This window comes from Pseudopodoces humilis, chromosome 2 (genome assembly GCF_049639895.1).
Source record: "Pseudopodoces humilis isolate 2021_Gansu_Grassland_sample_001 chromosome 2, ASM4963989v1, whole genome shotgun sequence".
Lineage (NCBI taxonomy): Eukaryota > Metazoa > Chordata > Aves > Passeriformes > Paridae > Pseudopodoces > Pseudopodoces humilis.
In genome coordinates, this window is record NC_142201.1 from 89814829 (window position 1) to 89842668 (window position 27840).

General features: G+C 51.8%; 1 protein-coding gene across 2 annotated transcripts; it reads left to right on the forward strand.

Moving 5' to 3' along the window:
- Positions 1 to 951: 951 nt before the first annotated feature.
- On the forward strand, positions 952 to 26242 carry GPR156 (G protein-coupled receptor 156). 2 transcript variants are annotated; one of them, XM_088051436.1, is made up of 11 exons: positions 952 to 995; positions 9040 to 9185; positions 9294 to 9438; positions 12061 to 12197; positions 14374 to 14509; positions 15373 to 15483; positions 16508 to 16633; positions 17077 to 17172; positions 19926 to 20162; positions 22305 to 22463; positions 23018 to 26242. In XM_088051436.1, the coding sequence occupies exons 3-11, from the start codon at positions 9334 to 9336 to the stop codon at positions 24197 to 24199; spliced, it is 2289 nt and encodes a 762-aa protein (XP_087907562.1). In that variant the 5' UTR covers positions 952 to 995; positions 9040 to 9185; positions 9294 to 9333; the 3' UTR covers positions 24200 to 26242. The 2 variants fall into 2 exon arrangements, with proteins under 2 accessions (XP_087907562.1, XP_087907563.1); XM_088051437.1 differs by lacking the exons at positions 952 to 995; positions 9040 to 9185; positions 9294 to 9438 and adding an exon at positions 10242 to 10349.
- Positions 26243 to 27840: the final 1598 nt, after the last annotated feature.

Below are 27840 nucleotides of genomic sequence, written 5' to 3' on the forward strand. Positions count from 1 at the left end.
GCAGAGATGGGTAAATGAGGTAAACAGAATAGTGTAAAGTGGGAAAACCTGCACAGCCTTACACCTGTCTGCAAACAACACTTTCCAGCAGCACCTGGCGCTTTGCTGCAGGCTGGGAGAGAAACTACGGTGCTGGAGCAGAACTTCTGGCTTTCAGATCTGGGGAAAAATCCCAATAAAATTGAGTGGATGTCTTGAGGGGAGAGCGCACGAAGTTGATGAGAGTGAGCTGCAGGACCGTGGGAGGCAAGACAGGGAAACGTCAGCACGGGGATGCTGAGAGTGACGGTGGGTCTGTCCACAAGACACCGAGCGCTGCTCACACAAACATACCTATTGCAGTAGTCACGCTGGCTACTACTAGCCATGGGGCGGCACAAGCAGGTCACGGAGCACGAGGTTGGCCGCCCTCGCGTTTACTCACCTTCTCGGGCCGGTTTTGCCACAGACGTGGGGCTTTGTGCTGCCTCAGCTGCCAGGAGCACCGAGCGAGGCGGTCTGTTCCCAGCCGGGCGCATCCCGCCGGCAGCAGCGGGATAGGGGCCGGAGATGAGCGCAGCCTCGGGAGCGCGGGGCTAGCGGGGCCAGGTCAGCCGGGGGGCAGTGCCGGGGGTCCCGCTCTCCCGGCTCCGGGGGCATTCTGGGGAGGGCTCGATGCTCCTCTTGTCTGGAGGAGGCGCCGGCGTGAAACGGGGTCCAGCCCTGCCGGGACAGCCCGGGCCCCCGGGCTTTTTCCCGCTGCCGAGAAGTTTTGTCCCGGGTCAGGCGGGAGCGGGGCCGGCGCCCCGGCGGGAGGAGCGCGGCTGCCCGGGCCCCTCCCGCCGCCCGCCCCCGCCGGGCCGCGCCGGGCCGGGCGGAGCCGGGGCACTGAGGGGCGGCCGCCGGCGCCGAGCTCCGCGTCCCGCGGCGGCTGCGGGGCTGCTCCCGCCCCGCTCTGCCCCGCTCCTGCAGGTTTCCGCAGGTTGACACCCTGGCTCCGGGTGCCGTCCCCGCAGGTGGGTCGGGGGCTCCGCCGGGCGCGGTGTGGGGAGAGAGGGGCCGGCAGCCGTGGTTGGGGCTGCGAGCGGGATGGCTGAGACGAGGGCGCCCAGGTTAAAGCTCCCAAGTTGCCACCCTGCCCTGGCGCTGTTCGCTGTGGTGGTTTTGCTCCCCGTGCCCCTTTCCCCACAGGCCGCAGGATGGGCTGGCAGCCCCCGGGCGCTCCCGCCTGAGGCACCGAGCCGTGCTCCGGGCGCGCTTTTGGGGGATGCAGAGCTCCTCGTTCGCCCTTCGCTGGCTTGGCTGTGCCCGGAGTGCACCCCTGAGCTCGAAACGGGGCGAGCTTGGGCCGGGGTTTTGCAGCTCTCCAGAAAACACAGTCCCGAAGGTTCCGAGCAGCCCCCGGAAGGCGCCCGTGGAAGCGGGAGCCTGCCGGCACCTGGTGATGGGAAAGGGCTGCCTTGCAGGATGCAAAGATGTGAAGCTGCAGCGCTAGGTCAGTTTTTGCTAACCAAACTGCTGTTACCTGGGCGAGCCCTGTGCCTTTCGGAGTTCAAAACGGAAAGAAAAGTTGCAACCAGCTCCACAGTGCAGCAACCTGTTGGGTGGAGAGGGAGAGAGAAGGGGCCCCTGAGCCATGGATTCAGTGCTGCTAAGGGGTGAGACACCCCCCCCCCCCCCCGCCACCAGGAAACACTTCAGGGCCCAACTTCTTTGCTTTTCCTTGGCTGCCAGAGTTGAGCATGACACAGCTCCCAGGGACTCGGTCACCTCTCAGGAAGGGGTGGCTCATGGACTCAGAGCTGGATTTTCTGCTGCCCCACAGGTGCTCTGCGTCCTCAGAGGGGCAGGGAGGAGGCCAAGGGAACCAGATCCCAGGTAACCGGGAGCTGCCAGTGTTGAGTTGCAGCTGGCATTTCTAATGCGGCCTTGGCGCAGCTGCCACATCCCCTCACCCACCTGGTGCCTGGGCACTGTGCGCTCCGCTCGTACTGCAGACCCTCTGCTGACACCGCTTACAAGTAGCGCTTTCCACACTGATTTGGTTGTGCCTCCAGTTTTGGAGCTGCCCCTCTCCACCCCTGAGCAAGCCTCACCGCTGTCCGCAGGGAGCCAGGCTGGCAGACCTCGTGGAAACCTTGAAGTGGCCCTGCCCCTTGGTGGGGAGGCTTGTTTTGCCCTGCAAAGAGCCTGAGAAGCCTGAGCAGGGCAGCGCTGGGTGAAGTTTGGCAGCCTGTGGTACCCGGGAGGGAAGCCAGAGGAGCTGTGGACATCTCTGGCTTTCAGAGCCTTAAGTCAAATCTGTCTCCTAGGGGAAAATATTCCCTGCTGCTTGGTCATCAGGGGTAAGGTGAAAGAGCTGTAGTGCTCTGTTTTCCTGCCTCTTTAAGGACTAAATGTGTCACTTGATTTCCAAAATCCTGCCAAATTTGAAAGAAAAAAAGCTAAATAGAGAAAAAACTTGCTGACCTTGTTAGGGCTAGAAGCTGTCCCTATGCTTGGGGCTGTGTGGCTTCGCAGCCTGGCCATCCTAGCCCTGTTTGTGGAAACACAGGTGTGCTGGTGCTGTGAGGGGATGGTGTCTGATTGCATGAAGGAGCAGCTGAAGCTTTCTGCCAGCTTTGGAAAGGGAGAGCTCTTGAAGGCATATGCTTAATGTGAAGCATCACTTTATGGAAATACTCCTTCTGAGGTCTCTTCCTCCTCTGCATTTGATAGCTCAGCAGCGAACAGCTTCAGTGGGGGTGAGCTTCTGCTTTTAATTAAGTCATACACACCTCAACCACAAGGTAGATCTCCCTTGTAAATCAAAATTCTAAATCATCTGACTTTTTTACCTCTTACTCGTGGTGGCTCTCTAAAGATGGGACAGAAAGACAGAAAAAAATCACAGGCTACATCTTCCTCTAAGGCTGTTTAGCATGTTCCTGTTAGGCTGGTGCTAACACCTGGAAGGCAGAGGGAGCTGATGGAAGGAAGGGATGTTGGAGCCTCCAGCGGTGGTGCTTGGGGCTGAGCTGTACCTCAGAGCAGCATATTGGGGCATGTGCCCACAGGAGAAAGTAGCAGCATTTGATGGGAATGGCCTGGGAAAAAGGCAGCTTTCTGAGGCAGATCATGCATGTGGATGGATGGGAGCAGGTATAAGGCAACAAGAGGCACCAGGAATGGGCACAGAGCCCTGAGACCTGGAAATGCTGCACCAGTCACAGCGCCTTGAAGCAGCGTCCTGGTGGAAAAGTGTGAGTGTCACACAGCCATGGTGGAGTCCTGCAGACTCTTGTCCTGTGACAAGGTGCCAGCCTCTCTGGGGCAGGGATGTGGGTGTGATACCTGGCAGGGATTCAGGATTGACCAGCCTGGCAGATGGGGGGAACAACTTGTGGTTTGCCTGCAGCAACTATTTGCAGGGCAAATTGTGAAGCAGATGCTTGGGGATATTTGCACACCTCCAACATTTCTTCTCCTTGGCTGTGCCTGGCAGTGTGGCAGGCAGGAACTGCCTTTCTGTGGCCATGGGGCATGGTGGCCACACAGTTTGGCCCTGTAGCCAGCCCTCACCACTTCTGCCTCTTTGTAGTGAAGGTGCAGTGCAGCATGAAATTGGCTGTGTGTTTCTGGAGAGGCGGCCTGTAACATCTCACTTTCACACCGTCTGCCACATGCCCAGCACTTGGGATGGAGACCTTCCTGACCCAGGCTTGGGAACAAGCAGAGGTTGTCCCATGGAGGCAGAACAACGCCACTAATAAATAATTGATGAAGTTGTTACAGAGTAATGACAACCCAGGATTTTCCCCAAAGTGGTGAAAAGCCTCTGCATGTCCTTCCTGTCCATGCAGCACAGCTGCTGGAGCATCATGCACCCCAGCCCCCGGCTGTGGGCAGAGGCTTGGGCATGGGAAGAGCATGGCAGCAGCGCTGCTCCTTCTCAGAGCGGCGCTTGGGTCTGTCCTCTGCCTGTTTCTGGGGGAGGCAGCTGTGCCCTCCTTGGCCCCAAGTGGTGAGGCTGCTGTTTCACAGCAGAGATCCCACTGCTTCCCTCACTGACTGCAGGAAGGTGAGCTTCCACCTGGGAGTACCGTGGTGTCACTAAATTTCTGGCTGTTTCCTGCTGTCGCTTGGCTCTGTGTGAGGAGCCAGCCAGGCCACCTGGCCAAGCAGGGATGAGCTCAGCAGGAGGGGCGGTGGGCTCCCAGCCATTTTGGGGAGGCAGAAACCTGGAGGTTTCTGCTCATTTCATCCACATGCTGCTCAGCAGCTGCTGCAGCTGGACACGAGGGAGGGCTCAGATCTTTGAGTGGCACAAAGTTGCTCCTTGGCAGCTCCAAGGATTTGGTTTACCCCCCCATCAGCTCTGGTCATATTGGCCTCATCTGTGACATGCTCCCTATGCCTCTTGGTATTCCCTCCTAATTTTCCTTCCTTTGAGCATCTCCAATCTATTTTGTCTCTGTTTCTTACATGCCTGTCATTGTATAGCAATTATGGTGAGAGAGTTAAAAGCCTTATCAGCTCCTTAGTGGGAGAAGTGTGAGTCAGCTCATCGCAGGACTGTGTGGTGGTTCAAAATAAGTAATAATGTGGGGTGTTTTTTGGTTTTTTTTTGTTTTGTTTTGTTTTTGCATGAGGGTTTCTTTAATTCAAAATGTAAGCCATGGAACTGAAAAAAGCCATGTGGGTATTCAACCTGCAGTTCTAAAGTTAAATAGTCTAGAGGCAGAGCTAAATGTGCCAGCCTCATGCCATCCTCCATGTAACTGACAGAGTTACAGTGGACAGACAAGCAGTAAGATCAGCATTCAGAAATTACTGCCTTTGTGATATTGGGACATGCTTTTCAAAATGGTAGGAGGCTTGAAAATCGCACCTAGCTTCAGCCAAAATTTCAGTTTTCAGTCACACAGTGTGCTCCCCATGCACGCAGAATCAGAAGCACCTTGTCCTGCACCTCCCTCCTTTGTGTGCAGCGGGTCCTGCAGCTCCTGGTGGTTATCCTCACTGAGCTTGCTGTCTGTGAGGTATGAAGATATCAGGGGCCTGAAAGTGGCTCTGGAAATCCCAGTGACAGGAGCAGAATGAAGCAGGAGCACAGGGCATTCCCTGAGAAGAAGGGTGACAACCTTGTAGCTCCCCAGTGTTCCTGGAGATTGAGCCTTTGCAACCTAGGTTTTAGGATGATGTGATAAGCAGGGTTTCTTGGTTTTCTTTCTTTTTCCTTTTGTGTTTGTAGGAGAAAGCATGAAAATGTCAGTGTGGAAGTTTTAAATATAAATTAAAAATAATCTTCAGATATGCTGTGTGTTTTAACTCACAGTTTTTAAGTAGCTTCATCGTAGGGGGTGTTGCAGTAAGTCTCGCTTGTGACTTTTTTGATCGCCTTGGGGATGGCAATATTGCAGGTTTCTCAGGCCAGACAAGAAGGGATCTTGTTGGACAAGAAGAGCAGAAGGAAAAAGCAGGAGCCTGTCTTGGAAGCAACAGATTTCTGAATTGCAAAACCCCATGTGCAGTGTTCGTGTTGGCAGAACAGTTATCCGGATGTTTTCCCACTGTCAGTGTGCAGCCCGGTGTCCTGTCAGCCGAGGCTGCTCCACACCAGCAGAGCTCCATCTCCCACCAGGGACTGGCAGTAGGAGCACAGAGTCATCATGGGTGAGCCAAGGTGTCCTGCTCCCCTCCTGAGGCAGCAGGAATGGCTCTGCTCTTTGCGCATTGCTCCTTCTCCCCAGTTGCTCTTCTCTACCTCTGGCCACACAGCCACCATCCCAAAAGGTCTTCTCAGCAGATGTTTCTCCAGATGTGCTCCTTAGAGAGGTGTGCATGTACAATTTCTCTGTCAAGGCTGGTGTGGCCAGACAGGATTGCAGAGCTCATGAAGACTGGCACATTTCTGAATGCAATTGTTCTGTTGTCTGTGATTTGACATCTTCTGTTTTCCACCTTTTGATTCACCAAGCAGTGATGTCACCTTTGGGAAGAAGCCTCTCTTTCAACACTACATCAAAACGAACCTGGTGGGGTGAAAAGTTCATTCTGCCTGCTCTGGGTCTATACATGCTGTGCCAATTTTTCAGCTTCTTTAAAGGTTTCTTTTCCCTCTGTGTTTTTTTCCAAAAGAAATGTTTTGAAAGGGAAGAAGAAACTTTGAGAGAGTCAAGATGTGCATTGAGATTACATCAGCTGCAACTATTTTGAGGGCTATTTATACATTAGTCTGCAGTTATTCAGCATTGTTAGATATTGGACTCGATGATCTTCCAGGTGTTTTCCAGCCTTAGTGATTCTATGATTCTGTATCTGTTCCTGGAAGTGTTCAAGAAACATGTAGATGCCATGCTTAAGGACATGGTTTAGTGGAGGGGTTGGCAGTGTTGGGTTAATTGTTGGACTTGATGATCTAAGAGCTCTTTTCCAAACTAAATGATATTATGCTAAGTGTTCCTGGGTCTCAACAGATCTAAGGAAACAGGTTTTCCAGGCCTAGAGATCAACCATTGAGGTGACCACAAATTGCTTTTATCCAAATACTGTTTCTAGCAGTCAGTGCTTCCCTTTTATCTTAGAAGATGCTAATATTTTTCATGTGGTCCAGTCACTTGTTTCCTATTGAGTTTTGGCTTTATGGATCATGTCTGTGTGCAAGCCGATGTTCCTCTGTGGCCAAATACTCTTTACCATGTCCCAAACAGGCAGCAGGTGCAAGGCCACAGAGACTGAGGGCAGCAAGGGGAAAGCAAAGCAAGCAGAGCTGTCGGGTCCTTCCGGACCAAGCTGTTCTGTGATTCTGCTCTGCAAGTCATCCATGGGAACTGGTTGGCATTTTGGTCTTAAAAACACCCCCAAAAAACCATACCCCACAAGTCTCTGTTCTCAACGGATCCTTCCATTTTAAGGATGTGGGGTTTTACCTGTATTGTTTCCTGTCCTGACAAACACTACCTAGCCTCACCCTGAAGGTCAGTGACCCCCCCAAAGTGCTGGTTCCCCCTTTGATCCTCTCCAGGCTACAGAGAAGCATTCCTGCCAGCTCTCACAGGAGGCAGGAGCTGGGCTGGAAATGCCTGTTGCCTTTCAGCTACTGCACTGGTGCTTGCTTTGTTGCATACTAATGAACACTAATTGGTCTTGGCTTGTTATCAGTATGGTGTGGGAGCCGTTTTCAGAATGCAGGGGTGGGGGCTGGGGAGACCCCAAGGGGCTTCTGCCCTTCTCCAAGGAGTGGCCTCCTGGGTGAATGAGGGCTGAATTCCTTGTGGTAGCACCTCCATTTGTGAGCCACAGGAAGGCTGTGCCTGCTGGCCTCATGCCCACCTTGGTAGTGGTCCACCTGCCAGGTGTGTTCCCCCTCTGACAAGGCAGAAGGTTACGAGGAATTATAGGGGTTTTTGTCTTTAAACCCACCTGGAGGCATGGGGAGGAGCTGAGCCCGTTGGAGGCTGGGCACTGCTCACCTTCAGGTCTTGCCAGCATCAAAGGTTCAGTGCCCTTCTCCTACCCCCATCCCCACCCAGTCCCTCCACACTGTCCATCGGTCTCTGAATTGTTCAGCTGGAGCCTGTCTCCTCCTTTCCACTGCATTTCCAGCGTTGTAGCAATCCTGGCATTCACTGCAGCAGCTGGATATCTCCTGCAGCCATGGCTCTTTTCCAGTCACTCAGCCTGAGCTGTGAAGGGCATGAGAACTCCCAGAGGATGATCCTGCTGGAGTGGGGAAACACCACCACGGTTTGCTACAAGCTAGAGGGAAGGAGGCTTGATGGAGTTGGGTGGCGTCAGCACTCTTGAAAAACACGTCTTTACACACCATGTGTGTAAAATCTTCAGTCTGGCTGAAGTGTGTGATACTGTGTAGGATGCAGCGAGCTGATCTCGCGCTGGGGGAAGTTCTGGCAGGGGCAGGACGGTGCCCGGACCTGCAGTACATGAAGGCTTCTGCCAGCGGGAGAGCTGGGGTTATTGCTTCAGAGGTGGGTCTGCTAATTTTGGACAAGTAGCCTTCTTTCTTTGATGTGCTCCGGCTGGGACTTGTAAGCAACTACTCTAAAGCTGAAAAATCAGTGTACGCTCGAGCTGAGAACAACACCTGTAGCTTTATTGTCATTTGAATCTCAATTGTGCCCTGTGACGAACATCAAGTTTCAGACCAGGTCCCAGCTACTGTGCTTCTTTTTAATTTACTCTTTCTTTGCTCACATAATGACAGGAGTTTTTCCAAAGAAAGGACTTGGAAGCAGAGGGCATCAAAGTGTCAGGAGCAGTGACAGGGAGGGATGGAGCACCAGTCAGGCACAGGGGATGCTCAGCCAGGGAGCAGCCCCGAGGAGCAGGATAGGGATAATTTTTTCCTCCCACCTGTTGTTAGGAGCAAATAGGGAGCGAGCTATTGCACCTCCTCCCCAGCTGCTAACGACGGGAGACTTGCTTATGGTCGTGCACTGGAAGCTAATTAAACCTGGTGACAATGGTAATTGAGTAAGGATGCTTGAGGATAAGTATGACCTCATGTCTAAAATGGTAATGAGGCCTATTAAAATCCACACCAAAAAGAGAAATGAAAGGGGGAACAGAGGCAAAGGTGGTGCAAAAGGAGCAGGACCAGGCAGGGACAATACCTGGCAGCCAGAGCACTGGGAGGGAGGGGGAGCATGGAGATGCCAGGCTTCTAAATCTCCTTAATAAACAGCCGGCTCTTCAGGTAGCCACATCGGGCCAAGTCAGCCAAAACACTGGGTTCAAGCACCTTCCCCCTCTTCTCACACCAGGCCTGGGTGTAGGTCCTGTTAAGTGATGGCAACACGTGTTGCTGTTCGTTGTTGTCTTCACTGGCTGTTTCTTTACTGGAAGAAAGGGATGTTCCATGAAACCAGCAGTCACTTCTGGCACAAGGAGGGTACTTTCAAAATGACCCTGAAATTGCTTCAGTGCAGGAAAATGCATTGGCAAAGGAAAGATGCAGGGGTTCAGGGTGTCATGCCTAGCACAGCACCTCATTTCAGCTCCCAGATGGGATATAGGGGCTGGGGGCCACTGTGACCCTCCACAGATGCTGTTTTGCAGGATGGTGTAGTAGTGCTGGGGATGCCACCGTGCTCCATGGGAGGCCAGGTCCTGAGCTGACTCCCCTCGCTGCAGAGGACACCCCGAGGGACACTGGTAGGGGGCACTCCCTGTCCTGGCTCTGGATGTGTATCACATCAGTTTGGGTAAGCTCATCCCCGGGCTGCCCTCAGACCCTGCCCTGCTGACAGGGAGGATGTGGTGTGTGCCAGAGGTTTCTTCTCACTGGAGAAGGCCAACGCTTATCCTTCCAGCAGGGCAAAGGTACGGCTGGATGACGGCTGAGGATGTGCTATGGAGCCGGGATTCAACTGCTCTGAGCTCTGCGACAGCAGCTCCAGTTTTGGCAGCCAGGAGCAGCAGCAGCGGGCGCTGCAGGAGCTCTGCACTGTGACAGTGGTATGTATGGGTGCAGCGGGGTGTGTGGATGCAGGGGAGTGCACTGGGGTACGAGGTTTGCTCTGCAGAGGTAGATTTGGGGGAGGGAAGAAGAGGGGGTTGCAGCTGTCAAGCAGTCCCAGTCCAGCTGAAGGCAGCACACTGTCACCGACCTGGTTGGCCCCCAAGACATGCCCAGTCTAGGTGACACCCAGCAGTTATCCAGGAGGGGAGAAAGCATCCATGACAGCCAAGTCATGTCAAGCAGCCTTGCCACGTGTCAGCCAGCTGCTCAGGATTGGTCTGAAATGGCCCCATCTGCCCTTGACCTTTCCTGTCCCCTATAACTTCAAAGTGCTTTTCAAATATGAGTAGAGCAGGATTTAATTAAAAGTCATCATCTGTAATAAATGGTACCTTCCCCCTCCCACCAGTAAGGCAGTAGAAATGACGCTGGGATGCACTCAATTGCAGCTGGCACCACGTGAGGCTGCTGGATGGAGTGGCGAGGCTTGGCCCACTCTGCTCTCCCTCACGTCCTGCACGACCATGGGCCTTTAATTAAAAGACTGTAAGCTGCTTGGCTCCTCTGGCTCTGGCAGCCGGCTTACAATTAATATTCCCCCTGCCAGGACCAGGATTTACTCCGCTCAGCAGCCAGCAAAGCGCTCCATCAAGTAGCATCAACATCCAGGGAAACAGCAGTCAGGTGGGAGGGTGTGTGGGAGAGAAAAAGTGGAGATCATAGGGGTGTTTCTGATCCCTGGATGGTTGCTGGGAATAGGGTGCAGTAATACCTTTGACAGTAGCCAGATCTGAAAAGATTTAGTTGGTGGGTGCACCTGAGAGTGAAGTGCAGAAGCCCCAGAATGCTGAGTTTGCCCTGCTCACCTCAGTGGCTGAAGCCAGATGTTACCCTTGGGCTTGAGAAGGTAGGACACAGAAATAGAATGTCTGGATCATACCTTACAGCCTTGTAGCAGCCCTGTCAGCTCCAGGAAGTGGGGAGGATGGGCCTGATCTGTGCTGAATGATGGGGTTTTTACACAGAGTCCTGGCGTAAGTGGGGGACTGATTTGGCTGACCATCTCTACCATCTGGTGTTGTTTTCATTTCCCAAAGAGGCAAAAGACTCCCCAGGGAATAGCAAGAGGGAAGAGGAGGTGGGAAGCAGTTTTCAGGAGGGAGATGAGTATCCCTCTGGGGATCCCTCCACGCTGCTGCAAAGCGAGGCTGAGATGTGCATGCAGCTGTATCCCAGCAGCAGCAGCTCTCAGCTGGATGTCTCTCCCAGGCAGGGGTTTGCCTTTCCCAGTTGCCCTGTGACCAGCATGGCACCAGAATGTGAGCTGCCAGGAGCCTGCAGATTAGCTGTGCTCGTGTGGCAGTGACACGTTTTTGTTTCAAGAATTATGTGGTGGCTTTAATTCTGCAAGCTGTGCGTTGTTCTTGCTCGCCCAGAGGAGATGAAGCCTGGCTGGGGAAGAGGGACATGAGGCATTGGCTCTAAACAAATGCCTTTCTTCTGCCTGAAGATTTATTTCTAGCAAGGTTGGAAGCAGCTCAGACCTTGAAGTAAAAATTGGGAGTTTGGGGCAGTGTCAACTGTCAGGAAAAACAGTCTTCTGCAATAGAAATTGGATGCAGGAATATCTGAGAAAGGAGTCAGCACCAGAGAAGTTAGTGAGGTGGTGTGTGATCCCAGCTCAAACCCCATTTTTCTCCCTCCCCCCTTAAAGGGGATGTGCCAGCACTTTTATTAAAGTGATGTTTTTTTAAGGAAAAAAAAAAAAGTTGGTAACCCACACATGCACACCCTGTTAAAAATGCTGGAGCATTTTAGATCAATAGCGGAAGTAGGTTTCTTGTTTCGCGTAGGATCATTTTATCCGTTTTATGTTAATAAGGAGATAGCAGAGAATATTTTTAAATGGAGCTTTAAACCCATAAGGTGGTTTGTGTGTAAGGAGAGAGGTGCCTCCATCATTCCCACTTTGGGAGTGTCCCTCAGAAGCCAGTTCTCAGCCGATGTCTGCCTGGGACCAAGTTAGTTTCCAGCCAGCTGGGAGATGGGTGGATTCCCGCTCAGTGTGTCACCACCTCTGAAAAATGCTGTCACACTCCCTTTGCTGTGCTCCTGCACTGACTGGCAGCTCTGCTGCTGGCTCCAGTCATGTCCGCTAGCAGATCAGTTGTCTGCTGCGGGGAGGGGTAAGGGTGAGCGCCAGGAAGCATCTAGAGAAGCATGATACCAGCTGGGGCACCACGGGGCCTTTCTTCAAAGATTCTTTTCCAGAAGACAGTGGGGAACTGTTGTCTGTGTTCCCATCTCCCAGAGGCAGGGCTGCCTGAGGCTTGTGAATCACTTGTACAGGCTTCACTATGGATTTGGCTAGTTGGCCATAAGAAGAGAGCTCTTGGACTGCCGTGTCCTCCTGAGCACTCAGCAAGCGATAGAGCACACATCCTGTCCACATACATCTCAGTGGCCCTACCTGCATTACTTGGTCTGGTGTCTTACTGGGAGCTGTGGTTTCTGGCTGAGCAGGATAACTGGGGGAGTGATCATGCTGGAGTAGGGGCCTCCTTTGCTGAGAGTCCTAGCAATGTCCTCGTCTTCCTTATCCCTTTTGCCTCCCACAGACATCTTTTGACCGCAGTGTGAAGAGCTCCCCATCCTTCTCTGCTTGGCTCCTGGGAGTTGTGTGGACATTCCTGACTGGAGGAGTCCTGCTAGCACTCTTCTTTCTCATCTTCACAATTCGCTTCAGGAAAAACAGGTAACGGCATCCCTCTTCTCTTGGGAGTTTTCCCCTGAGCTGGAGTAGTGGAGTCAGGCTCCTTCAGGACCAAGCTCTGAGTTGATGACCAGCTAAGGATCAGGAGGGTGTAAGCCTGAATAAGCAGGACAGGGCAAGCAAGGGTAGTGCCAGGGATGTTGCAGATTTTTCCATCACACGGAGATTTGATCACTGCTGGAGACAGTCCTGTTTGGACTGCTCCTTTCCTCCTCAAGGCATGGAGCTGTAGACAGGATGAAAGGAAATGGCCTCTGGAAATGGCATCTGGGGAGGTTCAGGTTGGGCACCAGGAATAATTTTTTCACTGTAAAGGTTGTCAAGCATTGGAACAGGCTGCCCAGGGAAGTGGTAGAGTAACCATTTCTGGAAGTGTTCAAGACTGGGTATGGCACTTAGTGCTGTGTGCTTAGTTCTTATGGTGGTGTTTGGTCGAAGGTTGCACTTGATGGTCTTTGAGGTCTTTTCCAAACTTAATGATTGTGTGACTCTATGGGTGCCCTCTGGCACAGACAGTGATGCATGGTCTCATCCTGGAGGTGCTACTCAATAAAACCACCAACAGGAGTGGGGAAAAAAGAGAGCTCATTTCTGCTCCACATGCTTGAGAGCATCGCTCTGAGCAGCACAGCTCAATAGCAAGGTCATCATACTTCCCACTGTGTGCCATGTCCTTCCTGCTGTTGGGCCACTCATACTTTGAAGATATTGATAACCCTTTTTGTTCTTGGTGATTGCTCGTATTGGTGGGGAACCTGATCTCCATTGGTGAGAGAAACTGTAGAAGTGTAGACTTTTTTGGTGCTGCTCAGTCTGTACAGAGGAGATAAAAAGTCCTGCTCCCCTGAAGGCAGCATAAATCCAGCAGAAGGCTCAGCAGTTCCTCATAGCTCAACGTGTCTCAGCTAGTCCTGAGCCGTCCTCAGCAATTCTGGATGTCTCTGCTGCCTCTGCCACCTTCTCCTCAGCCTCATTGGTCCCTTGGTATCTCAGCTGCTTCCTCCTCCAGGGATACATCCCTCTCCCAGGCTTCACCTGGCAAGGCCTTTGCTCTCGATGTGCCATTGTTTCACAGAGGTGTGCATCTGAGTGCAGTCTGGACTGATGTTGTTTGACTTCTCTGGTGGCTTTAAGGAATTTAATGCTCCTGACAACCACTGTGCAGTCGGGAGGGTCCTGCCCATAAGGGCTTGTGTTGAGGGCCCTGGGCCTGCTGTGCTGCAGCAGCTGCATGACCTGCATCCCAACTGCTTCCCAGTCTGAAGCACTTTATTTACTGAGTGCTGCTGGCCACTTGAATTGATGTTCTTGGAATGTGCTGTAATGAATGTGTGTTATTTATTTGCTCTGCTGTAAATAAATACTGGTCTGCCTCCTGAAGCTGGCAGGGCAGAGGAGACCTTTCTCAGCTGCAGCTGAGAGCATGAGCTGGTGAATATCTTTCTCCAAGGGCTGAGACATGGTGAGGAAGGAGAGAGACAGGTTGAACCCCAGGCTTTGTGACTGCAAGACAGCAAGCCAGGAAGGAGCTCAAGGAGAGAGAAAAGTAATGACTTGGCAGCAGGTCAGAAGGGCAGAGCTGTTGTGCGGGGTAGCAGGAGGTACAGCTTTCACTCGATTGGCTTGCTGGGGAAGGGTGACAGGCCATGAGAGATCAGTGGGTTGATTCTCCCATCCCTGAATACAGTTACAGGATTATGAGTGATGAGGTGAAATTACAGAGGGGAGACTGTAACCTGAACGTTGCTGGCAGCTTCCTGAAGTTGAGACTGTGCTGAGTGTGGAGGTATCTCCTCAGAGGAAGGAGCAGTGGGACAGGGATGTTCCTGGGGGCACATGTAGCTCTTGCACCCAAAGCTTACTTCTGGGGACAGTCACCCTGGACTGTGTTGGTGTGGTTTTCCACCTGTGCCCCTCTGCAGCAGAAGTGTTGGCATAGGGCTAAATGAATGCTTGAAGGATTATGAAGCACTCTAGCAGGAAAGGGGAGAGGATGGGACCATAGAGTAGTGTCTGAACTTTTGGAGCAGGCTGGGGGTGGACAGTGTGTCAGCATCCCTTGTGACCGTCATCATCCCTGTAAGGGGACCTCACCCCTGTGCTGCCAGGTCATGGTGCTCAGTAACTGTCACCAAATTCCCTGCTTTGTTTCCTAAAGGATTGTGAAGATGTCCAGCCCCAATCTCAACATTGTGACCCTGCTGGGCAGTGGCTTGACTTACACAAGTGCTTACCTCTTTGGGATTCAGGAGCAGAGCCTGCCATCTGGAGACTCAATGGAAAAGCTTATTCAGGTGAGTGGGGTTTTTGCTGGGATGGGCACCCTGACACATGTACAGGCCTGTTAGTATGTGCTCTCTTCCAGCCAGCTGTCACCTGTACATGCTCTGTCCCAGCCACAGCCTGTCACCACCACGTTGCTCACCTGGGCTGTGGCTTTCACATATGCAAATGGCAACCAGACACTTTCTGTGTGAATGGCCTTCGCTGTTTTGCAAACCACATCTGCACCGAGGAAGGGATTCGAGGCAGGTCCCCGGGGTACAGGTCCCACAGGCAGGCAGGCTGCTGGGCTTGTAGAAATGCAGCAGGCAGAGGGGAGCACAAAGGGAGATGGGATCCTCCACACAGCCACCACTGCCTGACACAGCACAGGTGAGTTTTTTGGCTGCAGAGCAGATCTTCATTAAAATGCTCACCTGTGTAATGAACCCCCATGTCCTGGCCTGAGGCAGCCACCCTGCCAGACTGAGCATGCATCCATGTGGGGGACTGGGACATTGGACAGTGCACACCCTGCATCCTGCTCAGCCACTTGGCTGAGGATAATTAACGGAAATGCCAGCAAGTGATTTATGGGTGCTGGGACTTTCTGTGCCCCTGCTGCTCACAAGCTGCCTGTCTCTCCCTGCCTGCCCTTCCAATGAGAGTGTCTAGGGATGGGGAGGAAAAGGTAGGCAGCAGGCATGCCTACAGAGGAGTACTTGCCTTTGAATTTATTTCATCCTGTGGTCAGCTTTTTTGTATCTGATATCCACCTCCAGAAGTCAGAAGAGTGTAGACATGTTCCCCAGCCATCCTTACTGCACCCCAGAGTGGGAGGGTGTGTGGTGTCCCTGTGAGCCCCTTTCAGCCCCCTTGCTCTGACCCCTGGCAGGTGAGGCTGTGCCTGCTGTGTGTGGGAACCTCCCTGGTGTTCGGTCCTGTCCTGGGGAAGAGCTGGCGGCTCTACAAGGTGTTCACCCAGCGGGTACCAGACAAGCGGGTGGTGAGTAACCAGCATCTGAGGTGGGAAGGGAGGGTTTCCATGGGGGGAAAACACCAGCAAGTCACAAACCAGTGTGGGATAGCAGATAAAAATGGCATATGACAGGGATGGATGCCACAATCACAGGCCTGGTTTCACACCTGGCTGGGCATGGTGTTTATGGGCATTTATTCCTGCACAATGAGGCTGAAGATTTCCCACTCTACAGGCAACTGGGTGCCCTGCCAGGCTGCCTCTTCCCCAGTGGAGTCCCAGCCCCATCACTGAGAAATGCTCTCATTTTACATTGGCCACATGCCTTCATTACTCTACACACCAGTGTTTGTATTCAGGTCTGCGCTGATTGTTTTTGTGGGATGAAAATAAACCAGGTGTCCTCAAAAGCATCTGATGCAGGGCCATCCCCAGATGGATCCCATCTGCTCTTGAAGGCGGGAAGGGAGTTCTGGGCACTCCTCTGCAGTACTTAAGGACGGGAATTCAGCAACTGGGAAGGAAATGGGAAATTTGTGCACAAAAAGGTGCACTTAAAACTTTCAGTGGTCTCTTTCAGCAGTGAAAAAAGTAGGTCTCGGATGAAAGATGGGACAAGAGGGTTTGCAGGGGAACTGGGGACTAGCAAGGACTCCTGTTTCACACTGGGATCTGTGTTAAACTTGCAAAATTATGATCCTACCAGGTGTTTATCTCCACCCTTTTTGTCTCTGCATGTGATATGGTCATAAGGGATGACAGTTGTGGAAGAACTCTTTTCTCTCATAGCATTTACCTGTTATCCACACCATCAGGCAGGGTTTATACCTGGTCTCAAGCCAGGTCTCTTGGTATAGGTCTCCAAGAATTTGAGAGTTAAAGACAGAGATCTTGTGGCCAACTCAAATGTAGGTGCTAGACACCTCTCTGGGTGAAGTACTAGGATGGACATGTCACTTGAAAGAAACCACAGAAAGGGGCCCAAGGGGGATGGAGGTCATTGGTGCCCATTTGTTCCCCATAGTAACTTTCACTTCTTGTGTGTTTGCAGATTATCAAAGACCTGCAGTTGCTGGCTATGGTGGCAGCATTGGTGCTGGCAGACACTGTCTTGCTCTTGACATGGGTGTTCTCTGACCCAGTCCAGTGCTTCCGAAGCCTCAGCGTCTCACTGCGGGTAAAAGGATGAAGAGGGCCAGTGCAGGGTTTTGCTATGTCCTATCTGAAAGCTGTGGACAGAGTTGGTGGGTGGCTGGGCATTTCGAGGTGGTCTTTGAGAAACAACAGAAAGAAAAACGAGGTAGAAAACCCTCTGGGCACACTGGATTTGGTTTATGTTTGGTTTATTACAGAGGCCAGAGTCCACTGCAAAATTTCCAGGTGTGTGGAGATCACCTGCATGACACAGGAGGGCTCCAAGGCATCTGCTTTAGAGAAATGTTAAACCAGCCCTGTTGGCAGCAGGAGGCCAGAATCTTCTCACTTGAAGCTTCTGCCCCTAATAGCACCAGCTTTGACCTCTCCTTTCAGAAATTTACAGAAGAGACCAGCTTAGGTGCATCTTCCCATTGGTCTGTGCCAGGCTGCAGCCTTCACTTCTGCCTTTCCCTTGCCTTGTAGGCGACAGAGAAAGGCATGACGTGCTCCGTGAGCCGGGTGCAGTCCTGTGCGTCGCTCTATTCCGATCTCTGGCTCATTCTCATTTTAGGGTTTAAGGTAAGTAACCTCTTGACTGTTTCTTGCATTGTATGTCACCTCCTCCCTGTCTTTCAGTCTAAACTGTTTCACAGCATTTGTCATTTCACTGTCCTCTCAAGCAACATGCCCATTGCAGATCCCGGCTACTCCTGTTCATTGCGTAAACCCTCCTATTTCCAGCTCTTCCCATCTTGGGAAGGGTGAAAGCCCTGCTAGCTGCTTTCTCCTTGCCTCACCATCTCCTTTATGTACACTATGCATATACAGTCTGTCTCTCTTGATCTCTCCCCACAACCCCCTGAGCTTCATCCATCACACTCCTTGAAACTCACACCTTGCTGTTCTTTATGTCACGCTCATTCCCTAAAGACTGCAGTGAATGGCCACTGCCAAGGCACACCAGGTGGCTCTGCCCTGAGTCCTGTGACTTCAAACCAAGGTGGTGCTGATGACAAGTGCTTGGTCCCCACCTTTACAGGATGCTTATCAGTTTAATTATACCTCTGAGGTGCACTTTCACTGGTGAATCTCTGCACATGGCCAGTCTTTTTCCAGCAGTGTTAGTTATACTGATGTAACTATGTTGGTATAATTATCACTGTAATTATCTGTGGTCTCATGTGTCTCTGGTGTGGCAGAGGCTGGACACATTTCAGAAAGCTGATGTTGGTGAAGCTTCTGAGATCACAGCCTTTTTTTGGGAATGGCTTAATCTCTGCGTGCAGAACAGGCAGCTCCTTTGTGATTCACTGTAATGTAATACTCACTGACCGTCTACCCAGAATCATCGGAAAAAGAGCAGAAAGGGACCTCACAACACAGACAAGTCCTTCTACATTTAATTTCAAAGACATTAATCTAGAGTGTCCTTAAAAGTCCTTTGGTGTTAGGGAATGTAGGCATTACCTGGGCTTTAAGTGCTGTGTCTCCACCTCTGATTTTGTCTGCAGTTTGTGTTAGGGTTTAGAGAGGTAATGTCTCTGCTTGCAGCCTTTACAAAATCCTTTTGGAAATAAAACATCCCCATTATCAGTTTCAGGTAATCTTTTTAATGTTGCATTGAATCTGGCCCTGTTCCTTCCTGCTTATTGGGGGTCATGGAGTACTTCCTTGGTGGTTTCTCTGGAGTTAGCCTGGATTTACACTAATGTGAGAGTAGGCTTTATCTCTGCGTACATAGCACTTCTTAGCATCCACAGTATTAATGTGCTCAGCCCTTTGGGAAGACACTCAGTGTATTATCCTGGCATTTTACTGGCAAAGAGCAATGAACAGAAATGACTTGCCAAGGACATGCCTGGAATTAGGAGCAAAGTCCTCTGCTCAAGTTTAAAACAAACAAACAAGCCACTTATTCCTGTGCTTACTGAGAGTCCTAGTTTATGAGATGGCAGCACTGTTGTTTGTGTCCCAGATAGACTGTGTGAATTTAAATGGGACTTTGGTGCTGGCTTTTTCCTGTTTAGGGATTAGAGGTTGGCTTGCCTTTGGGCTGTTTGGAGGTGCCCCATGGTGGACACAATTATAATCCAGTGAAGATTCTACAAAGCAGGGTCAGGTGCCAGCCCAGTTCCCATCAAAGCAGGTTTCACTCTTACAACCCCACCTTGAGACTTTGTGCTGCTCTGAAATTGGGAGTCTCACCAGAGATCTGGACATAAACCTCTCTTGTCTGTGTCCCTTCAGACCTTAACCCTGGCAGTGGCCATCACAGTCACCAACCAGCCACAGCACAGAGGGGTTCAGAAGGGTTTAAAAAACATCTGCATCTCATGTCACAAAGCACTTCTTGATGCCCAAAAAATAATGACTCTTAGTAAAAAGCTGACACTTACTGGGTAGCACAAGAATAATGTAGGTCATATTCCCTGTATTCCAGGTCCTTGCAAGACCTGGGACTTTGTTAGATGGTATTTCCAAATGATCCTGATAGCAGACCATGCTCAGTTCTATGGAGGCAGGCAAAAAATACTTGATGTTTCCTGCTAGTGTCACCTAGGGAAGGAGTGGCTTATCCTGCTGGATAGTTTTATCCTGAGCTTGCTTGAAAAATGCGCGCATGAGACCCTTGAGGAGCAGGGTGGTGAGACAGCCTGCTCTGCTCAGGGGGAGGGAGAGCCTCTGTGTACAGAGCACTTCTGTAGTGCCCTTCCCTGCTGCTGGAGTCAGGAAACAGCAAAGGGAAGGGAAAAGAATTGCACCTGGTAGTTTCCTGGATTATTGCTATTTAAAGAGGCACCAAGTACATCCTCTTCCCTCTGGTCTAAACTTCATTTCTCCTTGCTTTCCTCTTTGAATTCCTTCTGTATATTTTTCCTGCTCCTTCAGAGGTATGCTGTTTCTCCTTGATGGCACTCACTACTGCATCCCTGCAGGGACCTCTGCCTCCTGTCTGCCTGCCTTTGCTTCTCCTGCTCCAGGCTGCCCAAGGGGCGATTTTGACAATTTCTCCCAGCCATCCCCTGCTCTGTGGCAGCACCTGCTGACCTTTGACTCCTGGCTCTTCACACCCTTTGGTTGGGACCACCTGTGCCCACCAGTGGCCTCACTCCTGCCCTGTGTCCCCAGCCCTGCTCCTGGCCTGCAGCAGTGTGCCGGGTGTTTGCCGCGGCATCACCACCGCACGCTCCAGGTCTGCATTATAGATCAAAGAGCATTAATTAGGATTGCGCTGAGTGTATCTGAGCTCACTGGGCTTGGTGCGAGGTGGGGGTTGACACCATCAGGCTGTAATTTTCCACACTCTGGAAACCTCTTTTTTCTGCTTCCAGAGTATCCTCCTGCTATATGGGACCTACTTGGCCGGTCTGACCGACAACGTCAGCTCCTCACCAGTCAACCAGTCCTTGACACTCATCGTCGGGGTCAACCTCGTTTTCCTGGCTGCTGGCACCATCTGCTTAGTTCACCGTTTCTTCCATACTTGGCACAATTTGCTGTTTGGTTTTACCTCTGGAGGCATCTTTGTGTGTACAACCACGATCAACTGCTTCATCTTTGTGCCACAGGTATGCTGCCACCTCTGTCCTGTCACTTGGCTGGAATCGGGCACATTTTCTGAGTTTAACAACATCAGCCATGGGTGTCAATGCACTCATTTTCCTGCTTTTTTCCCCCAAATGTTTGGACTCACCTGCACAGCTCGTTCTCCAAGCTCCACCCCACCCCACCCTGGTGGTTCTGCTTCCCCAAGCAAGTTCCCTGAGTCTCAAAGAATCACAGAATTGTTTGTATTGGAAGGGACCTAAATATCATTTAGTTCCAACACCCTTGCTATGGGCAGGGAAGCTTCCACCAGACCAGGTTGCTTGAAGTGCCATTCAGCCTGCCCTTAAACATTTTCAGGGATTGGGCCATACACAACTTCCCTGGGAAAGCCTGTTCCAAGGTCTCACCTCTCACAGTGAAGAATTCCTTATGTCTAATCTAAACCTACCCTCTTTCAGTTTAAAAGCATTCTGCTTTGTCCTATCACTGTGTCCTTGTAAAATGTCCATCTCCAGCTTTCTTGTCCCTTGTCCCATTTATGTCCTGGAAAGTCTCCAAGGAGTGCAGCACTGCTGCTCAGAAACCCTCCTGCAGGAGCGTGCCACAGGTAACAGCCACACAGCACACGTGAGATGAGGCAGCCACCGGCCTCCTGCTCCATGCAGGTACTGGGATGTGTCCTTTGTGCAGTTGTCCATTCCTCTTACCTCACATGGCCACTCGCACCAGGAGCTTCTGCCACTGGCAGGGATGGAGCTGGGCACGGACCATCCAGATAGCCCAGCCACTCTCAGAGACTTCTTTGCTGCTGGTGGTCCCCGGGGGAGGCTGTTCTCCTCTGCACTTTTGGAGAAGGAAGCTGGGCTTTGCCACAGGCAAGGAGGAGGTGGAGGTGTTTAAAGGAAGCCTTTTGTGGTTAGGTGAGGCTCTTCTGCTTCCTGTGTCCTCCAGGAGCAGCCTGGTGTGCCTGGCTATCACGTTAGTGGGAATAATGCTCCCATTGTTAGAGGGAGAGGAAACAGTTATTTAATCAATTGAATGTTTGGAGGGAATTTTGGGCTCAAGGACATGAGGTGAGAAAGGGAGGAAGAGGTGAAGCTGACGAAAGCACATCTGTGCAAGAGAGGGCTCAGGGGATCTCAGCAATGTATATAAATATCGATGGGGGAGCAAGCCTCTTCTCAGTGGTATCCACTGACAGGACAAGGGACAATGGGCACAAACTGAAACACAGGAAATTCTATTTAAACATAAGGAAACGGCTGGAGTTTTTTCTGTGAAAGTTGTAAAGCACTGCAGCAGAATGCCCAGAGAGGTTGTGGAGTCTCCATCCTTGGAGATATGCAAGGTCCAGCTGGACAAAGTGGTGAGCAGGCTGCTCCATCTGACATTGCTTGAGCAATGAGTTGGGATGATTTCCAGAGATCCCTTCCTGTCTCAGTTGAGACAGTGTAACTGCAGAGCCCCAGACCCTTAGATGAGCAGCCTTTGGGAGCAGGGATCCAAACCTCCTCTGGTGAGCATCAGGCCTGCTGGCCATGTTCTGCCAAGCTTCAGGTCTCTAGGACTGAGGGTGGAGAAGCTGATGAGCTGTACTTGCATTCTGCCTGCACCATTCTTCTGTGGGAGCCTGGGGCCCTTGAACATTTTATTTATCTTGGATATTTTAATTCATTACCTTGTTTTTCCTAATGGGCTTGCTTTTCTGTGGCTCATCTGAGATCGATAAACAGCTGGAGCTGGGCTGTGCAAAAGCTTCTAGGCAGACACTAGATGAGAAAAGAGATACTAAACATTGCTGTTTTTCAGCTTGTCACCAGTGATTCAGGGATAAGGGGGCATGCATGGCACTGTCTTTGTCAGGGAGTGGGGAGAAGAGGGAGGGGGCGTTTACAGTGTGCTCAGCAGTCTCAGTGCAGCCAGGCACTGACGCTCTCCCGCATTAAAAGCTGGAGCCTGGGTAGGGCTCAGATGGGTGGGAGGCTCTAAGTGACACTGCAGCTCCTCGCCCAGCCATCTCTGGCTGTCTGTCTCAGCTCCCCGGTCACACCCTGCCTTTGTCTCCCCCTCTCCATCCCTTTGTCTCCTTCGCGCTTAAGCTGTGCCTACCTCCCGCTGTGTCGGCTGGGGCTCTGTGGATAACACCCTCTTCTACTCCCCAGCTCAAGCAGTGGAAAGCCTTTGAAGAAGAAAGCCAAACCATGAGCTACATGGCAAAATATTTCACCAGCCCGAGCAGGAGCTGCCGCTCAATGTACAGCGAGGAGCAACTCTACCAGCTCATAGGGGAGAAAAACTCTATGAAGCGGCTGCTCACCGAGGTACAGGGCTCTGCCGGCCCCCCTCCTCCAGCTTCTCTCCTTCCCTTTTGTGGGCTGAAGGCTTTGCAGGGTGGGAAGCCCTTCTTTACACCCCTGTCCACACTGGTGATCCCTCACCAGCCTCTTCCTTCCTGACGGAAAGAGCTGCTTCGTTTTCTTGCACTCCAAAGCACCACAATTTAGGCATAATCTGGAGGGTTTAAAAAAATTCTGTAGGGAGGAGTGCAAGAGAGCCTGGTTCTCACAGCCTTGTCAAACATAGTTAATTTAGAGGGGAGATGCTCTGTCTCAGAAGAGCCCCCAGCCTCCTGCTCCCTCACGTGCACTGCATGGGCAGGAGCACCCCAGCCTGAAGAGCAGCCTGCCCAGTGAGCCCCTTCCCACACACACGTCTGGGGGGCTGCAGGGGAGGCTGAGGTCACAAATGCTACCGGTGTGGCTCTTGCCAGGCAGAGAGGGGTGATTTGTTTTCTGGCAGTGCCTGCTTCCAAATTGGCAGTGTTTTCCTGCTCTCTGCCCACCCCACACTTGACAGGCTTATTTGTTTGACACAGAAAAACGCCGTGATTGAAAGCCTGCAGGAGCAAGTGAGCAGCGCCAAGGAGAAGCTGATGAGGCTGATGTCTGCGGAGAGTGGCTGCGAGCCCCATGCGCTGCCAGCAGCTCCCTGCACCTGGAGCTCAGGGCAGCCTGGGGATGCACCAGGGGACTGCTGCCCCCTGGATACAGAGAGGGATGGGTGGCAGCTCCCCTGCTTGCTGAATACATCGCCTCTTGGCAGCAATGCTCAGGCCCTCCAGAAACCTGAAACCCAGGAGCCTGTTTGCTCTCAGGTGCTGCTTTTTAATACAGGGGACAGCACTGAACATGGCCTGAGAGATGTCCAGGAATGTGGGACACCTGCAGTGCAGGGGCAGCCTCCAGAGCAGCTGCCAGGCCAGGACAACTCAGCTGGTGTAGCCTGGGAGTCGTCCCCCAAAGTCAGCTATGTTAACAGCGAGAAGCTGTGGGAAATCTTGCAAGAGTTAAGCCTAGATGGCAAAAACTACAGCCCAGCCTTATCTGCAGGATCTCTGCTTGGCAACCGGGGCACGTCAGGAGAGCAGGGAGAAACACAGGTGGGCCAGGAGGGCTACCCAGGCATCCAGACACCCCTGAGCCCCTACCTGGCAAGGCATCGTCGGAGGATCCCATTACCCCCTGCCTCCACACGCTTCCCCGGACACGTATCTCCTCGTGCCAGCAGCAGGGTGAAGGAGGTGGGCAGCTGGGGCCGTGGGGAGTCAGCACATAACTCCCTGGGAAAGGGAGGGGAGATGGCTGGCAGAAGGCTCCTTCGCCCCCCAGCACCATCCCCTCCAGCCATCCCAAGGGAGGCCAGCCTCCAGCCAGAGGGGTGGCTGGGATGGCCTGAGTCCCAGGGTGCTTCATCGTGCATCGCACAGGAGCAGCAGCGGTGGCAGGGCACCCCGAGGGGACCCGCTGAGCCCTCCCTGCGCTCACTGTACTATTACCCAGACTCTGACTCCAGCAGCAGCAGCTCTGAGGAGATGTTTCATGGCTGCCACCGACCCTGCTGCGAGGTTTGCTTCCAGACCCCACGTGGCTCCCTGGACAGCAGCAGCACGGACACGGACACAGATCCCAGTGACTGCGAGGATCACCAGACAGAACACCACGGTGGGCCCCAGCCTGTGGTGAATTTCAAAGACGATCTGAAACCCACTTTTGTGTGACTGGAAGCACCCCTACCCCAAAGGCAAATGCCCTTCTCCCCCGAAACACTGCATGTTTTCAGCAATGCTAAAGCCACACGTCCCTCTGGGGAATGTGCCGTGTTCTGGAATTTGGGGATTGGGAATAAACCTTGCCCCGTTCTGATTTGCAGTGTCAGCCCCAGCCTGGTCAGCCGTGACTGCAGCCTGAGTTTGGCTGAGAAGGGGTTGGCAGCACTCAGGGAGGTGGTGGTGGCCTTGTCCTGGCTACTCTGTGTCCCACAGGTAACCAGCAGTTCTGTCCATCCTGGTGCCGGCAGTGGCAAAACTGGGGCTGGGGGTCTTTGAGAGCCCAAACTTCATCTCCTCAGAGAGCTTTTCCTGTGAGACCTGTGTGATTCCCACTGGCAGGGAGCAGTATCCTGCCTCAGAAACAGCCACTGCTTCCTGCACACCACAGCATATGGACCAACAGAGGCCTCCTTCCCCTGAGGCTGCTCAAGCAGAGAGAGCATCCCACTGCATCACCCCCAGCTGGGGATGGGAGACAGACACCAAAAGCAGTTGCCGGCTGCCACTCACCTGGGGTGTGCTGCTTCCAGGCAAAGCAAGGACTTTGGAATGGGGTGTGCACAGCAAACTTCTGGGTTTCAGTGGGTTTCTTGTAGCATCCGAATGAGAAAATGGAGTCCAAAGGTCATGTCCGTGGAGGTGTCTTTGCATTTTGTGTTTTTCAGGTGCATCATTGTAGGGTAGACTCAGGTCAGAGCTGAAGGGAAAGACAAGTCAGCCATTGTAAAGGAGGATCTGAAAAGGGGCTTCTTTTTTTACCTTGATTTCTGGGTCTTGTGCCCTTCTGTCTATCTTTGTATGGATGATGTAGTCTGGAATAAGGTTTGTTTGAATTAATATGCTCTGTTTAATTTTTATCTTAGAAACACCAAGAACAGTAAATCCAGTGTGTGTGTGCCTTTTTGGGGATATTTATCATGGCATTTGAGCTTATCGTTGCCTCCACAGGAGTTCAGGATGCTGAGACCTGATGCCCAGTGCAATATAAACCTTCTGGAGAAAAGCTTGATTAAAAGAGCAGGTGTCAGAGGAATCCTAGAGCTGGTTTTGAAGAAAGCAGTGTTAGCACTGCTCTTTCCATTACCCTTTATGATGGTGAAACCCCTCACTTCTCTTTCCCTTCACTGGTGCCACCTTTTTTTCTCCTGTTGCCTTTGCAGTTTTCCAAGCTTGCATGTAAGGCAAATCACCAAACTCAGTAACCTTAATGAGGAGCAATATTCCCACAGCCCCATTTTGCTTTTAAAATGGAAACACCCCAAACAGAGTGTAATTTTTTTTTTTTAATTTTTTTTTATTTTTTTTTTCCTGAGCACTTACGGCTCTGGCCTGGGAGAAACGCACTGGCTGAGAGGGTCCCCTGCCTGTGCAGGGCAAACCCGGGAGCCCGGCGACTCCCTGCAGTGGGACTCGGGATCTCCGTCCCCATCGTCTGCTAGCCGCCTGCAGTTCCGCAGCTCTCGCAGCAGGTGTTGCTGCTGCCACGCCGGGTGTGCCGGCAAACACCGAGTACATCCCACGGCATCGCCACGCTGGGACAAGGGGCGAGACAAGCATGCTTTAGGGAACCTATTAAATATGGGTCAAAACCTCTCCCCACCCCCAAACGTATTTAGAATAACACTTTTCTCTGGGGCTGGGAATTACTGCAGCACAGTCAAAGGAAATGATCAACCATGAACCCACCTGGAAGCAGCTGATATAAAAATTAACTTTAAAGCCACTAGTGAATGCGGAAAAACCCTCCAGAGGACTTTGAACCGAGAGTTTGTTTGGAAACTCACTGCTGAAATTTGAGGTCGTTGCTTTTCTGTGCGGAGACCAGCAGCCACCACCTGAAAACTGCATAGCCTGTGGATGCCTCTACTAAGAAGGCCAAGAGCATTGTGGTTTGTGTCCTAGTATGCCCAGCAGGACCAGGGCAGTGATCAGCACCTGTATTCAGCACTGGTGAGGTCACACCTCGAATCTTGTGGTCAGTTGTGGGCCCTCTCCTTGCTGATGGCTGTTTAGGGGAAGGGTCACATCACAGCCAGGATGTGATCTCTCTCCTGCTTCATGAACTTTGGCAAGAGGCAGGAAGGCAAGGAAGCCTTGAGGCTGTTATGCTACAACCACCTGTCATGGCTCAGTCTGCTTCTGTTACCCTGTCAACTTGCCACTGCTTAGGAAATAAAAGAAATTATCTTGATTGTGATTCAGCTGCCTGGTTAAAAAAAAAGAAAATAAAAGGGAAAAAGATTAAAAGAGTTTTGTTAGCTATGGCAGAGAGGGATTACGACAGGCTCTCTGGCATGGGAGTGCTGACCATTGGTGTGGAAGTTTTCCCACTGCTTCATGTTGGCATTAGCAGCTGGGATCTCAGGGAACGTATTGCTCTCATGTTTGATACCAGGTGCAGTTAGGAGAAATAATGAGTATTTGAAAGTACCACAAGAGAGAGAACCTTCAGGTGCCTTTGCCTAGAGTAATGAGACTGTGCAATCCCTGGACACAGTGGTGCCACATCTCTGTGGAGACATTCCTGTGGTACACTGGGGAGCAGAAGTCAGGGGGCCTACAACTCCAAGTAGCCTGGGCTGCAGGTTTTGAGGAGATGAGGGAGCACCTACATCTGTACATGACCTCCACAGGTCTGGAAGAAGCTTCAGAAAAGTCTTCCTTGAGTCTGGTGGTCATGAAGGCTGTGCTCTCTTCCAGAGCAGCATTGCTCTCCTGAGCCAAGAAACCAGGCATACCTCTTAGTTTGTCTGGTTTTTCAGGGCTGTCTTCTTGGCCTCTACCTCCAGCTCTGCCCTGCTAATTGCCAGCTGCTGCTGCTCTTACCCCAAGGTCTGCGCTTGCAGTGAGAGCAGCAAAGCTGTGGCTATCCAGTTGTGAGGCACTAAAGCCATCAGTGTAAGCTGCATCCTGATTGCTGGCCTTGTGCTCAGGCAGAAAGTGCTTGGGGAGCTCCATGGAGACAGGGAAAAAATACCATAGAAATAAATGTGGATATTGGCATGGCAGGAGAACTGTGGATGGCTTCGTGGTTGATGTTAACTGCAGGAACTTCCTGCTACATGACATGGTCGTGCCTTATGGACCTGATCGATCCCTGAACACACCTGGCTGAGTAAGTGCATGGGACGCTGCCACATGGTTCCAAGTTTCTTTCTCTCAATAAGATTGTGTATTGAAGCTGCTGGAGCACATTCACCTTGGAATGTGTACCTCTCAGTGTTTACAGTGGGGTTCCTTGCTTTCACACCCATGCTACCACCTTTCCCCTGTGTAGAGGCGCCTCTGTAGCTGAGCTGGTTTTCTTCTAACTCAGGCATCTGTAGCTGCATGCTTTGTGCTGCCAGATCACAATCACTTACATAAGGATTTTATTTTTTCTTTTTCTTTTTTTTTTTTTTTTTTTTTTTTTTTTTGTCCTGGAGGTTCTTGCAGACAGGAAGGGTATGAGGGACTTTGTCCTGCCAGGCAACTAGATAAAGCACTCAGTGATTCAGCATTTATTGCACCCTACACAGATTCCTCTGTTATCATACCAGCAGGAATGTGAGGAATGTGGGGCTAGAAGGGATCTCCTAGTCATCATCATA